Source organism: Rhynchophorus ferrugineus, unplaced genomic scaffold, assembly GCF_030347505.1.
Source record: "Rhynchophorus ferrugineus isolate W39M unplaced genomic scaffold, kcgeb_rfMv2 rfM7, whole genome shotgun sequence".
Taxonomy (NCBI): domain Eukaryota; kingdom Metazoa; phylum Arthropoda; class Insecta; order Coleoptera; family Curculionidae; genus Rhynchophorus; species Rhynchophorus ferrugineus.
The window spans coordinates 17,471,886-17,487,998 of record NW_027472586.1 but is presented as its reverse complement, the minus strand read 5'-3'; the positions used below and the strand labels follow the sequence as shown (position 1 = coordinate 17,487,998).

The following is a 16,113-nucleotide window of genomic DNA, read 5'->3' as shown; positions in this document are numbered from 1 at the left end:
GAAATAGGAATTGAATAAGAATACATAAAAAAAATGTTACAAAAAATAATATACGTTATTCCAAAGAAAGTACCGGGCTGTAACTTAATAAACTGCATAAGCGCCGGAAATCTTATCAAAAAAAGCAATAATAAAACTCACCAACATGATTAGTGCAGAATTTCGATTAAAATACGTCCCGCAAACCAAAAGAAGTCAAATCCTGTGGATCAATTTCGTTGTTGCCATAATAATGTAATATCCAAAGTATTTGAAGAACACAAGTTTTTTGGACAAATATTCAACAATTGACGAAAGATAATTAACAATTGAGAACAACTACGAAGAGAAAAAGATTTGCTCAGCTATATTCTTGGACTTAGTGCAAGCTTTCGATAAAGGCTTACATAAGGGACTGGCATAAACTCTATAAAATGTTACCGAAGCTGTACATTGAAGTCTTAATTCTCAGTGAGGATATTTAAACTTAAACAAAAAAAAACTTCCTCGACAAGGAAATAAATAAAAGCAGGTGTACCCGAAGGCAGTGTTTCGAGTCCAGTTCTTTATCTACTTTATTTATGTGACATGTCACAAATAGAAAATGTTACTATGGATACATTTACTGACGACACTGCGGATACCTGATAGTGGAATAACTTAAGTAATAATATAATTAAGAGGACTCAGACATGGAGAATAAAACTCAGCGAGAATAATTATGAGTGCATATTGAATTCACCTACAGCCAAATTGTTCATATACCAGTAAATTTTAATAATACTATTATCCCACACAATAACAATGCTAAGTACCTTGAAATCTTTACGCAAAACTTCGTTAAAAGGTGCACATCAATAAAAGAAAACAATTAAAATAAACCTGTATTGGTTATTTAGAAGAAAATTCCAAATTATTCGTACATAATAAGTTGCCGCTGCACAAGAAAATATCAAATCCTACATGGACTTATTGTATTCAGATACAGAGATATCAAGTACGAAGAAGAATATCAACATAATAGAAATATTTCAGAATAAAGTCTTAAGAACAAGGAAGCTGGCTTGAAAGCCGAAGCGAGTGATCTTGTGTAGTTTTGTAGTGAAGTGGTAAAAACATTGCCAAAAGTGCTACCAAATTTTATTTTATTAGACACTAAGTAAAGACCAATGAATTTTCCTAGATTAATACCTAATTTTAAGTTCATGTTCTTTATAGTGAGAAAGACAAATTGTAAGTTAATAATATATTAATTAACATAAATAAAACATTATACTGGGACAAACATTTGCCACTCTATTGTGGATGTCTAGAAATATTATGCTAGGCAATTATAAGGAAACAGTCCAGATTGAACAATCTAGTTAGTGTGTTTTCGTCCGTAATGGCAATGTTCGACATTTCTCGGTGATTCTTCGGGTTATGATCCGTCAAAAGTTATGAGAACTCGACTGGGAACTTTAATGCATCCACCGTACAGTACGGATATGGTACCCTCCGACTATATTTTGTTCCGACCTCTGTGAGGCATCTCAATGGAATTAGGTTACTTTTAAAGAAGTTATTCAAGCATTAAAACAAGACTATGTTTGATTTGATATAGGATGTTTTTTTTAATGTATATGGTTAGGCTACTTCATTTCATTATTTTTTCATGAAAATGTATTTTGTATATCGTCAAAATGGTGTTGCTTTTGGGATTATCTAAAAGCTGGCCCATGTTTGAATATCTTTAAAATATTAAAGTAATGCTTACCACCATTTAAGTATTCATAACCATGGATTAAAACCTCTGGCCTGTTTATGACCGTTGTGTAGTTTTTAGACTTCTTTGTACAAGTTTCCTAGCAAGTTTTTCAGTAATTGAAGGGATGAACATTTTAGTCTGACTAGAAGATTACTTACTGCTTATAAATTCAAATATTAAAATAACTGAAATGTAATATTAATATATATATATATATATATATATATATATATATATATATATTCGATGAAACGAGGTAAAAAATATCAACTTAATTTATAAAACTAGGAAACTATTTGATTTTCTTGATTGGTGGCTATTGAAACGACTGTAGAAACAATACCGAACCAATCCTATTTAAATATATTTAATGAATAATAATTAATTCTAAACAGTTCACTTATCACATTTCCTAGTTTTTTTTTTTTAATTTCAAATAACCAGGATGATGTAATCTTGTAATATAACACCTCTCCCCAAAAGTAGCCAGTTAGCCTTTAACGATCTCCTGAATATGATCATCACTCCAAATTCCAATAGTGTACACGTAAGCAACTGAGCTTCAGATAGTTCAGTTTAGACTAGCTTGTATTCCAGTAGGCTATGATAATCCACAGCAGCTTCAGTCCGCCTTTGATGGCCTTATACCTTGAGCTGCGATGTTTGTGCCAGTAATTCACTGACCGCCCTAGTCCGTATTATTATTATCAAAGCATGGATATTTCTTACTTGTAATAGTTTATGGCCAGGAATCTTTGAATACCTTCAATTCACTCTTCGTGACCTTGAACTGCGGTATGTTTTTAATTACTTGTAAGTTATAGTAAACGAAATTGACAATATATCAATCTTCGAAGTTAAAATTAGATTAGTTGCTAATTATGTTGGTGAAACCATGAAAGGGGGGAAACAAGGAAGGGATCGAAATTGATTAAGATTAATTTCTTCTAAAACGATATTATTTCAAAGATTTATAAGGTTGGTTTATAACCGAAAAACAAAATTCGGTTTTATTTCGTAACCGCAATGCCACTAACAGAATCGAATTTTCCCCCAATTTGAGCAGAAACTGTTTTGTGTGTGTGTGTGGAAAAACAAAACAACGACGCTATAATCGACTAGTAACGTTATAACCTCAAAATAATTGATTGGCGATATGATTTTTTTTCTGGTTGCGTCTGTTTTCATTGGATTCATTATTTTTATCGAGCGATAATTGAAGGGATTCAGTTTATAGGGACGTCTCGGAATTGTTCCGACGCTTTGGCGAGAATTAAAGGAGCTCTCGAGGGTTATAGAGAAACAACCGGTCTTATAAACAGGTATTTTTACAGCAGGACGGGGGACACACGGCGTAGAAATATCGCTGCATAATTCAACGGCAACAAGTTGAATGAGCGCGACGGAGAAACGGGAGGAAAGGAAACGGGCGTTAGATTAGACGATGTCACCGTCCTCCATACGTTGACCGTATTTCTGCCGCTTTATTCTTGCTCCAACGGTTTGTAGCTGCTATCTCTTCGGGATAGTATCGTTGAATTTACTGTCTTGTGTTCTGATGATAAAAAGTCTTATTAATTACTGCGATACAATACCAGTGCTTTACTCTTTTTTATACTTATTAAATTTACAATATCATTATATTACATTCTACGGTCTGCAAGTAATATTTTTCGGATTCATCATGGCTTTATATGAATTTACTTGTTATGTCGAATAGCATCTACTCAAAAATCTCTGTTCCTGCCATGTTGTTTAGCATTCCTTCCACAGCTTAGATTTTGGATAAGAAAAGCGGTAAAACGTTTATGCTATAATTATATATTTACGCACAAAGTTGGTTTTCATCAAAAGGAAATTGTTATGTCAATTTTATAAAAGAGAACATTATCCTTACCTTATTCGGTCCAAGTAATGTGAACTTCTCCTTTAAATAATGTGTAATGTGAACTCTTACCCTAGCCGCAAGCACTATACCGATGGCTCCTAATCTGGCAGCGGGCTTGGCAGTGCATTGCCAACAACAACCGGGTATTCCATTTCAAGCCCCCTAAACAGGGTTCAGTATTGACCGCTGAACTCTTTTCGATATTCTAAGCTTTATCCTATTCAAAGTTTTAAAGAATGGCTGATCCTGACCGATTCCTGAAATGCTGTCTAATGTTTTCTGGAACAGAAGTTCAACCATCCCCTGGTCACCGATGAATCACTGTCTATCTGTACACTCTATCTGAATGGGATCCGGACAAGTTTACTGTGGATCCCTTCTCACGCTTTTACACCGGGGAAAGAACGCGCGGATAGTGCGGCTAAATCGGCAGCCTCCTCTCCCCTCCCCATAGATAAAAATTACTTAATTCATCGTTGATGAAGTACCTTGTCCAGCACTATAGAACGCAACATTTGCCAACTTCTTCGCCAACCAAATGTTATTAACCGATTTAATGTAAATTTAACAATACTTTGAGATTCTCCGAAAACCACCTGTAATTCCATCCAGTTTTTGACCGTATTCTCTAATAATTTCACCTTCTTTTACAGCACCCGTCTTACCATATACCGTTTCGTTATATATCGCAAAATGCCAACCCCTTTCACGGTATCTAGAAACAATGGCGGACAAAAAAAATAATTTAAAGCGCAATCGGGTAATTTAGACCGCCCAAAGCGAACTAACTCGTTATAAATATAAATATTGACTCCCATTTGCATTTAGATTGCACTTTTTGTGTTTTATACTATTAGTTGTGTTAAACTTGTAAAATTATGTTTTTTTTTCGCTCGTCGGTATCATCCAACAATCCGGTGTATGAACATGATTGGCCGAACCGAAATTGGTGCAATTTCGTCCAATTCCGATTGTCCGGTTCCGATTTTTTTAATGTCCGGTATGTGCGCCTCCGATCAATTTACATGCTCTATCTACGTTGTTTTTTTTTAGGTGTGATTATTCCCATTTTGAAGGCACGTCAAACTTACAATGGTAAATGAATATTAATATTATATGCGTCGAATGCTATGTCGAAAAGCAACGGAGAGACCTTTCCTTCGCGAGCACTAATACACATCTCAAACACATTTGGCAAATAATTTCCGTTCACACCCAGTGAATAGAACCATCGTCAGATGGCTAAAGAAGTTTGATAATTTTTACAGGAACTTGTTCAACATAATCGCGATTTCGTCTGACTTCTACCTCTGGTCATCTCGACCTGTTCGCGAGATCATTGAAGTCTCTTTTTTTTTTTAAATTCGTAGTTGATTTTTAATGTTCATATATTAGCTGGAAGCATCACATTTCCAACGAGTTTCTAATGGTGTCGTTGAATTATGTGTTTCATGAGATACTTATAATTCACGGCATTTGAACTCATTGGAAAAGACGCCTCGAACTTTTTCCCTAGCCCAATTGAACCAAATACACATCCCTGCTCTTTAAATAATTTATTTTTTTATTGTCTTGGATTCTTATTATACCTTTTTTGCAATCGTATCACATACAAACAGTTCTAGTCTGAATTTGGTTACGTCACAAATTCAGATTTTCGTATTAACGATATAGGAAAGTTTTGGCCTAGAACACATTAAAATTTATGCGAGTTCGATGGAAATTTTAATGGTTGTTGGATAAAATGAGTGCAGTGTGTTATAGGTAACACATGGGAGGGCCGCCGCTATAAAATTAGATGCAACTTAATTAGTTCGCAGTTTATAACCGACTAAATTGCATTTTAATTATATACTGAGACATTAGAAAGCTATTTTCATACGAAATTGCCCAATTTAATTACATCCTAAATAGTATTTTTCATTGTGTTGCGAGATTTACGATTGCCCGGCCCTGCCGGGGAAGGGGGATGGCGGCGTGTTGTGGTGCGATGTGTAATGGCAGTAGTACTGCATAAGCTTCGCTTTATGACTGAAATGATTTAATGGTCTTTTATATTAAGCGATTTATGACGCCGCAGATGAAAACGGATATTGTTACATCTTGGTTTATGTATTTTTATGCGTGGCCGTATTGGTCGAGGCGACAGGATGATCCTCCTACTGTTATGATAGCCGTGGGTTTGAATTTTCTGAGCCGCCTGGGCATGTATTTTAATTTATTTGTCATTGCGATTGTCTATAAAAAAACTGTGCAAGATGCGACCAGGAATAACTATCACACTCACATTAGTAACTATCCCGGGTAAGACTGGAAGGTCTTACGTTGGTCACTCGCCAGTTAGCTGTCTTAATTACTGATGATCATGGCCGCGTTTAAATCCAGTGTTGATGATTGCTAGTTGGTGAAAAAAAGACAAATAATATAACAGACAAACACTACATTTAATATTCAATCCAGCCGGCTTGGTGGCGCAGTGGTAAAGGCGATGGGACGGTCCTCCTACTGTAGCGATAGCCGCGGGTTCGAATCCTGCTGGGGCATGGTCATAAATTTATGTTTGTAATTGTTTAAAATTTGTGAATGTTCTAGTCCATGTAAAGAGTGTAAAATCCGACAAGGAAAATGATAGCAGTCACGCCAGTAAACAGATTGGGTTGAAAAAATGTTTTATATTCCTGTTTACATGAAATAATTAAAAGGATATTTTAGCCTAGAAATTGAAAAAAACATATTTTCAAACTATAACCCTTTAGCAATATGCTATATCTCCTAAAATAATTGAAATTTTTAAAAATCCTCTTGAAAACATATTCTTAAAGGGTCTGACTGAAAAATATGAAAAAAACTATAATATAGTTTCAAATTTCGGGACTAGAATATAAAAGTTATTATAAAACGAATAAATTTGCTATTCAGTTTAGGATTTTTTGATACAATGCTATAGAATTAGAATTAATTAACTATTGAGTTATTGGAACAAATTGGATTGGAAACAAATTGCACAAAATTATTTTTCATTTTATCGGTATATAATGGGTTTGGGGAAAAAAGTAATTTCAATTGTTTTTTCATATCTTTCAAAGCGTATTTATTCATATACATTTCAAATAATGATCAGTGTGATATGGGACTATTTGATTGGTCTTTTGCAACTTTTTAGTAAAACATAAGCAATATAGAACAGTATTTATGCTTATGTTCGTATTACCTATTGGTTTTAATCAATGTTCAATTAAAAATATGAGACTAAGTACTTTATAAATAGTAGAATGACAGTTTTGGCATGAACATAGTTACTTAAATATTCGATACTGGATATACTAGTATCTAATATAGGAAGTATATTTTAAATATGTGCGTTGTATCCGCAATGATACTATTACAATTATGTGTACACAAAAATTATATCTGTGATAATAAGATATAAATCGTTTTAGTCTTGATCAACTATATATAGAAATATTGGGAGCAAAGTAATCTTTTCGGATAGAGAGAAACTATTATATACTGAAAAAATACTAGTGTAGCGAATTGAGGCATGTCGAATTTTACATCGTGGAATAACGGTCTACAAAATACCCAGAAATATAATCCCAGATGTTGAACACGGGCGGGGTGCCAACTGGAACCCGACAACGAATAGCTGGCGGCAACCCCGAGACGTTTATCTGGGATATTATTGAAGGGTATTTCGGTCATTCAGTGCTCAACCCTCGTTTGGTTAAGACGTGCCACCATCGAATGCCCAAGCCTCGTCTTCAGGTAACTCCGCTGCCATCCGTTTCATTATTTGTATTTTTTATATTGCTTTTATTTTTGCCAATAAATAACGGTCACATTATGTAAACACCACTGTTTCATATCGATTTACCTCCATTCACCGAGCCACATCATTTTATACCCTAAAGTGGTGACCCCGACGTGATCTTTCGCAAAATTGGGTTTGGACTCGTGAATGGAGGGTACGTAGAAAATGGTGTATTTTACGTGACCGTTATATTTTTTTTTATTTCAAAATTTTAAATATTTTTAATTCGATTCCTTTTCAATTTTACCTTCAAGATTCATTTTCATTTTATTCCGATTAATTTCATTATTTCCAATTAATGTTTTAAAATTTTTTTTTTGTCAAAATTTTTATTTCACAATCTTTTGGAATATTTTTACACCACTGCTTAGTCATCAGCGTCTCGGCTAAACATTTCTTTCGGCGCTATGTTTAAATCATGATGTCTTCCTTCGCTCGCCGTCTCCGTCATAATGGCAGATATTTTGATTTAAAAGGCTTTGGGCAGCTTCGGTCGGATACCGTCGTTATTTGTTTTTTCTGAATTAACCTAACGTATGTGACTACGGATTAGTCACAGAGCAGCTCCAGAAGCTAGGTACCGATTACAGTCACCGTAGACTCGTTATGTCTTCGCCGAAGTACCAGAATTGCTAACGTCTCGTCGTCAAAGAAAATAAGCTACCACGTCGTCGAACAGTCGATCCTCCCACTGCGTCGATTACGGGAGCCCTGTCTGAAGAATAGCTTGTTTTCAACGTCGTCGATGGAACACATTCAAGTGCCAAAGCGACGATGATGCAACGGTATCTGTAGGACCGGAAGATATCAACAGCCGTACCAGATCGCAACCGTACCAACCACAACCGTTTCGAACTATCATATTTTTTCAAAGCCCATTTTACACAGCACATTTTGTTTGGTATATGTTTTTTTTTGTATTTGATATTTTTTGCAAACATTTTTGTATTTTTGTTGAAGTAATTTTATGTAAAATTCTGGCAGGGGAGTATTGTAGCGAATTGAGGCATGTCGAATTTTACATCGTGGAATAACGGTCTACAAAATACCCAGAAATATAATCCCAGATGTTGAACACGGGCGGGGTGCCAACTGGAACCCGACAACGAATAGCTGGCGGCAACCCCGAGACGTTTATCTGGGATATTATTGAAGGGTATTTCGGTCATTCAGTGCTCAACCCTCGTTTGGTTAAGACGTGCCACCATCGAATGCCCAAGCCTCGTCTTCAGGTAACTCCGCTGCCATCCGTTTCATTATTTGTATTTTTTATATTGCTTTTATTTTGCCAATAAATAACGGTCACATTATGTAAACACCACTGTTTCATTTCGATTTACCTCCATTCACCGAGCCACATCATTTTATACCCTAAACTAGTATGAGATGGATCCACTTTGATTCGATTTTGTTTCGGTTTCATCCTGAATTAATGGGTCGTTCATTCTTTCACTTATTTAATGTATTCATTTTCTCTTTGGTTATCTACAATAGAATAGAGAATCTATCATCTACCCAACTTAAAATAGTAAGTCGTAAAGTCGTACGTCTTGTAATTGCTGATAATCCCTTGTCCATGATCTATGATACCTCTGATTATCTTACGTAAACCATTTTTCATACACTAAAGGCCTTGTTTTTTTATTTATGGTGAATTACTAGGCTCCACATCAATATCGACAAAGCTAGCGTATTTATCTTACTGTTTGTTGGACTTTTGAAGTACTTTTATTAGCTTTTTCAGTGGTTAGACGAAAAGTAGTTAACTCATCTTTGATGAACTACCTTGCATTATAGAATGCAACATTTGATAACTTCTTCGCATACCAAATGTTATTGACCGATTTAATGTAAATTTAACAATACTTTCAGATTCCCCGAAAACCATCTGTAATTCCATCCAGTTTTTGACGGTATTCTCTAATAATTTCACCTTTTTTTACAGCACCCGTCTTACCATATATCATTCCGTTATAAATCGCAAAATGCCAACCCCTTTCACGGTATCTAGAAACAAGGGCGAACAAAAAAATTAATTTAAATCACAATCGGGCAATTTGGACCGCCCAAAGCGAACTAACTCGTTATAAATGTAAATATTGACTCCCATTTGCATTTAGATTGGACTTTTTGTGTTTTATATTATTAGTTGTGTTAAACTTGTACAATTATGTTTTTTTTCGCTCGCCGGTATCATCGGACAATCCGGTGTATGAACGGGATTCGCCGAACCCAAATTGGTGCAATTTCGTCCAATCGGTTCCGATTTTTTCAATGTCCGGGATGCGCGCCGAGCTCTGGTCAATTTACATGCTCTATCTACGTTGTTTTTTTTTGTGTGATTATTCCCATTTTGAAGGGACGTTAAACTTACGAGGGTATGCGATGTATTAGTATGGAGTTTTTAAACAATCTGTCCTAAGAATTAAATTAGATGCTATTTTACTTTTTTCCATATAAAACAACAGTTCTTTAATTAGTATTATTGAGTTATTATATACAGTCGTTAATCATGGAATGCTAAAAATTGTTTAATTTGAGGAAATCTACTCTTGAAGCCCATCGAGCACTTTCAATTACACAGTTCTACAATATTCTATTATATTTACTGTTTTCTAATATCATTCCTCCAAAAGAAAGGATATTATAGAAGAATATGTAAAGCTCACTCGAAATTTCAAGTAAATCGGTTTGGTAGAACTCGATATTTCTTGTCAACCGTCTGGAAAGTATTAATTTTTAGAAAGACGCTTTTATAGCTCCGTTTATAAATACCTTGTCACTAAGATAGGTGTATCTCCGAAAATAATTTAAATTTTGAAAATTCCTCTTAAAGGCATGTTCCTAAATGCGTAATCTTTGAAAATATTTAAAAATATCGATTTTCTCAATTTTCTAAACTATAATGGATGATGATAAACTATATGGCGCGTATGTATATTTTGAAGGTCGTGGCTTGAGTATGTTATAGCTGGGTCCTTTACGAACAGTGTGGTATAATTTTCGTTGGGAGCGCATGTTTCACGCGCGTGCTACTATCATGAATGAACGTCAAGTGCCGACCGCCGTAGCGCAACGTACTGTCATTCGTTTTTTAGTGTGGGAAGGCGTTAAAACGACGGAAATTTCTCAGTGTTTGCGAAATCAGTTCGGTAATGGGTGCCTGAGTAGGGCTGCCGTTTTTAAATGGGCCAAAACATTCAAGGATGGCCGCGAAACCGTTGAGAATGAGTGATGATCATCGACCGCTAACCAGCATCACACCAGACAACATTCGCAGCGTAGAACAACTCATTTTGGCGGACCGTAGGATGAATGTTCGTTCCTAATTAATGGATATAAAAAACTGTATCAATAATTAGGACTAGAGGTTCTCATAGTTTGATTTATACATTATCAAAATCTTTAGATTTCAAGGTATAACATTAACATATAGGTTAATAGCACAAAATGAAGTAATAGAAAATTAACTATTTTTGCTTACTTAATGTGATTTTTTATCTTATCGAAAAAAACTGTAAATATATCGAATTTTCTCTTTCTTATTATGCATGTTTGATGTGAGTACAAACAAAACTGAGTCAACCGTTCACATAACCATCAAATACTTTTTTTAGTAGGAAATATCAACTTATACATATAACGCTATCTAGTGTAATTCGATCGGGTTTTGTCAGCGCTAGATGTAATATGTTGAAGCCATGTGCTGGAAAAATTGTAGATTATTTTTTGTTAGACCCAATATTACAATAAACAAATGTGTGGTCTATTGTTTGTTCTGTATTTGAAAGTAAAATTTATATTTCAGGTTCAGTTTATCCACTTGAAGCTGCCTTGAAGAATGGAGGTTCCCGTGATCAACCCACCACCGCCACCTTAACCATCACCCCCAATAAGGAAGACGACGAGGCTATGTTCCGATGTGAGGTTTGGAACAGAGCTCTGTCGAAGGAAAAGACCCTAACAGCCTCAGTCACTCTCAGTGTTCAATGTAAGTATTACTTCAGTTCCATAAAAGATACAAATAGAACATTGCGAAAAGTCTAAAGTGTGGAGTTAAAATTTTCTTTAAATGGAAACCTTCAATTACATAAAGGTGATATCTTTATGCAGCTTTTAGGCAGCTATTTACATATTCCGGGCTTTTTGATAGACTGTTTCGCAGTCCATACATAATTTACAGTATTAATAATCAATCATAACATTTTAACTTACACAGTTTTCATCAGCGAATTCTGGCCGGAAATAATGAACACTTGAAATGTAAAATGAATATTGAGAGCGCGATTAAATTTTATATTAATTAGTTGTACTAATTATAAACTTATTGCAGTGTCGTTATTTTATTATTTTGTATGTGAAAAAGGGGAAAATCTATCAAATAAATCAGAAATTGCAGTATTATCTGAACATAAATGAAACAACATGTATATAATGCGTTTGTATTGCATAATATTGTGAGTTTTAAAATATTATCCTATTTATTATAAACCAGTATTTAAGAAGTCTAAAATTTAATTAATTTTATTCTACATTTCAATATTTATACTTATATTTAATCTTTATTCATAATATTAGTTAATTTACTTCATAATATATTTTATTGAGAAATTATTTAGAGCGCAACAAAATAAAAATATCCAGGAAGTAATAACACCGGTTTCATGTAAATAAAAACTGAAGACGATATACGAAACAGCATATTTAAGCACGTTATAATTTATAGAATTTATAGATGCAATATGGGAATTAGTCATTACATTATAATAAGTGGAAATTTGCGTTTTAAGTCATACCTTAAGTATATAGAATTGGGTTATACACACGTTTTAAAGGTATTTTACAGTAATGAACATTAAATGGACTAATATAATGCAAGACAAATAAGTCGCTTCATAAATTTGTAAAATGAACATAATATCTAGCGTTCCACCTAAAACTGTGTCAAACTTCACGAGTGCTTTCTTAAAATAAACAATTAAATAACACTACTCAATAAATTTACAGCTTTTGCCTTTAATGAAATGAGGTCTGGTTATGTTTTTTTTGTTCTTAATACATTATTACTAGTTATTGTAGGTCCTTACTTAGGCTTTATAGTAATAATATTTATGTATGCTGGCTTTTTTCTGTTAAATACAATTACTACGCTACAAGATTAAATGTTCTAGTTCTTTTGAGTCTATACCTAACGAATTTCTTATCCAACGGTTGAAATAGTTTGATGTCGACATGAGAGTAGAGTTTCTCTTCATATCTCTTTACGATTCTCTCGATTTCCTAACTAACAGTTGATATATGAAGATAGATTGTCATCCGATTAACACGTAACAAGTGAATTGAAAAGTTCCCAGCCTGAGACATAGATAGCGCTACTAGAAATAAATCTATATGTTTTTTAGTAAACCCTAACCGATACGTGTATAAATTTGACAGCTCTCGGATCATTAGTTTGTGAATTATAGCAATTCGAGTGAAGCAACTTTTGTTATTGTGAAAAAAATGGATAAAAAGGAATTCCGCGTGTTGATAAAATATTGATTTTTGAACGGAAATATACAGTTGAAGCAGAAACTTGGCTTGATGCCGAGTTTGTGGACACTGTCCCAGGAAAATCAACCATCAAGGATTGGTATGCTAAGTTTAAACGTCGTGATATGGGCACCGAAGACGGTGAACGCAGTGGGCGCCCAAAGGAGGTTGGTACCGACGAAAACATTAAAAAATCCACAAAATGATTTTGAATGACCGTTAATTAAAATTGACTGAATTAACGGACACTCTAAAGATATCAACTGAACATGTACATCATATCATTCACGAATATTTGGGTATGAGAACGCTCTGCAATGTGGGTGCCGCGCTAGCTCACTTTTGACCAACGACGAGTTGATGATTGGGAGCAGTGTTTGAAGATGATCAAGCATAATAAATCAGAGTTTTTACGTCGATATGTGACAATGGACATGGCTTTATTTCACTCCGAAATCCACTCGACAGTCATCCGAGTGGACTGCACACGATGAACCCGCTCCAAAGCGTAGAATGCGTCTGTCTTTTGGGATGCGCATGGAATAATTTTTATTGACTACCTTGAAAAAGGAAGGATCATCAACAGCGACTATTACATAGCGTTATTGGACCATTTAAAGGACGAAATCGCCGAAAAATGGCCGCATTTAAAGAAAAAGAAAGTGCTGTTCCACCAACTGTATCACAAGTCAGTGAATACGATGGTAAAAATCCATCGATCAACCGTATTCTCAAAAGAATGCTCGCTGGGAAGAAATTTTCTTCGAATGAAGAGGTGATCGCCGAAACTGAGGCCTATTTTGATGCAAGGACAAATCTTACTGCAAAAATGGTATCACAAAGTTGGAGGGTCGCTATAATCAGTGCATCACCCTTGAAGGGAATTATGTTGAATAAAAAAAATTTTGCCAAAAAAATGTGTTTTACTATGGTAGGCCGGGGACTTTTCAATTGACCTGTTATTTTTTATATTTGATATACAGTTATTTTTTCTTTTTGATATGTTCCTTCCAACGGAGTTTTGCATCAAGAGTCATCCCAAGACCCTTAACATTGTTGCTATATGATATGCATCGATTTGCTTTGATTACGCGCCATATAATAATTTTTTCCTTTTCATATTTCAATTCCCAGTTAAAAAAACTTTCTTTCTTGCTAATGATTTTCTAATATAGCAACATCTTCATCAAAGTGTTCAAAATTATGTCCGAAAGATCATTTTAAGTTTAATTCTTGAACTTTGGTAGGTATAACCTGAGCATGCGTCCTAGTTTCGCATTGCAGCTCAGAAATTGGTTGGATTCTAGGAACAAAATACAAAATTAAATAAATCAGTTGCAAAACAGCTCAATTGAATTGAATGTGTGGATTGCCATTGTATCGCTATGGAATTGTATGCTTATTTATATTTACAGCATTTGTGTAAAATCTCTGAAAGTGTTCTATAACTGAACATACACACGGTATGTTAAGAATTGTTAGGTTGCAGTTCAAGTTACAAACAAGATTAATGCCGGCGCTTAAATTGTTTCGAAAGTCTTTGTGAAGCTGTTCTTGAATGCGATTTTTTTTATTTATAACTACACCATGAAATAATTTCTGGCTAGAATGCCGAAGGTATTACTGCTGAAGAAAGTTTAGTGGGATTGTTCTAACGTTTCCAGGCTTTCAACTGTTGTTATTACTGTTCTTGTTATTGTTGTAACTGTAATTATTAAGTAGATTTTGTATCTGTCTCGAAGTAACACAAAAACAAGTATAAATACATTAGAGTGTTACAGCCATTCTGATAAAATAAAATAGTAAAATTCCTGTCAACTTTATTACCAAACAATATAAAGCATGTCAAAAAATTTGTTCGTATTGAGAAGTTTTAAGTTACCAAAATTATTTACCCCCCTCAAATTTGTGACATTTACAAACACGGCATGATTAAAATCCGCGAATATCCCGCGACATATCCTAAGACATCATCAATATTAAATCAAAATCGTGCATATGGTTTCTCGCCACGTGGGAAATTGATTGTTTCTAATTCAAGTTTACCCGCACACCCATCTCTCTATCGTGATTCGCATAATTACGAGAAACCGAGACTGGCATATGGAGAATGTCTGAAGTTTGCTGTCAGATTCGATAGGGCATCCATGTGGAATATATCCCAATAAATATTTAACGAGTTGCCATCTCTCTTTGCAGTCTCAGATAGTATCACACCGCTGAAAGCACAGTTCTAACGTCTTGTACGTGAAAGTCTAATATATTTCAATAATAAAATGTCTTATTATTTGTCTTCGTTAAGATATTGTTCAATAAGTTCGTGGCCTATCAGTACAATTATAGTTCTGCGTCGTTTTATTATTTTATATTACGTAAGAAAATAACCAAAATTGTGTTGCTATATTAAACGTTACAGAATATTTAACAATATAACAAATATATGTCCAAGAAGCATTCTTCAAATAAAAGAGAGTTTAAAGTATTTAGTGCAACACTGCCATCATTATCCTGAACCAAAATAAATAGCCAAAGAGTGCTGTATACTATATAAAGCAAAGCTTATTAAATCTTGCAAATTCACTCAAAAGATACTCTTTATTGCTAAGTACTCTTTCTTATTTTGCTGGTAGTATTTGAGTTCCAGATCAGATCCTCAAAAGTAGCGTTGAGAACTATCGACTGAAAATAGTCGAAACAGTCGATAGTCGCAAAACAGTTGATAGTCAAAAAAAGTAGGGACTGAAAATAGTAATTAATTAATTAGATTTTGAAAAAACTCGTTCCAAAGGGACAGATGTTGCAGGTATAGAGGGATATTTTACGTGTAACTGATATAATTCAGGTAGTGCCATTTTATGGGTTTGCCAAAAATCCAATGGGTTTTCTAAACGCCCAATAAATGACATTTCCAAATGCTGCTTAGTCTGTGAAGTTGCTGCAGTACTTGGAGTAATTACTTCTTTCATTCTAGCCATTTTCTGATCAAAATATCTCCAGATATCAATACATTCTTGGTCAGTAGTTATGCCTTGAATTTTGCGAGTTGTGGAATTACGTTTGTATTTTTTGAAGTTAGAATGGAAGATACCTCTTTCATGATAATTTTTTGTATAGCCTCAACATTATTTGCAATACCAAATCCTGCTTTTTTAAATC

General features: G+C 34.4%; 1 protein-coding gene across 3 annotated transcripts in view; it reads left to right on the top strand.

Moving 5' to 3' along the window:
• ed (hemicentin protein echinoid) overlaps window positions 1–16,113 on the top strand; it is a 372,013-nt gene that overhangs the window by 337,356 nt on the left and 18,544 nt on the right. For all 3 annotated transcript variants that reach the window (XM_076409647.1, XM_076409646.1, XM_076409648.1), the window contains exon 4: window positions 11,234–11,416. In XM_076409647.1, coding sequence (XP_076265762.1) covers window positions 11,234–11,416 — 183 coding nt within the window. The remainder of the gene's footprint in view (window positions 1–11,233; window positions 11,417–16,113) is intronic.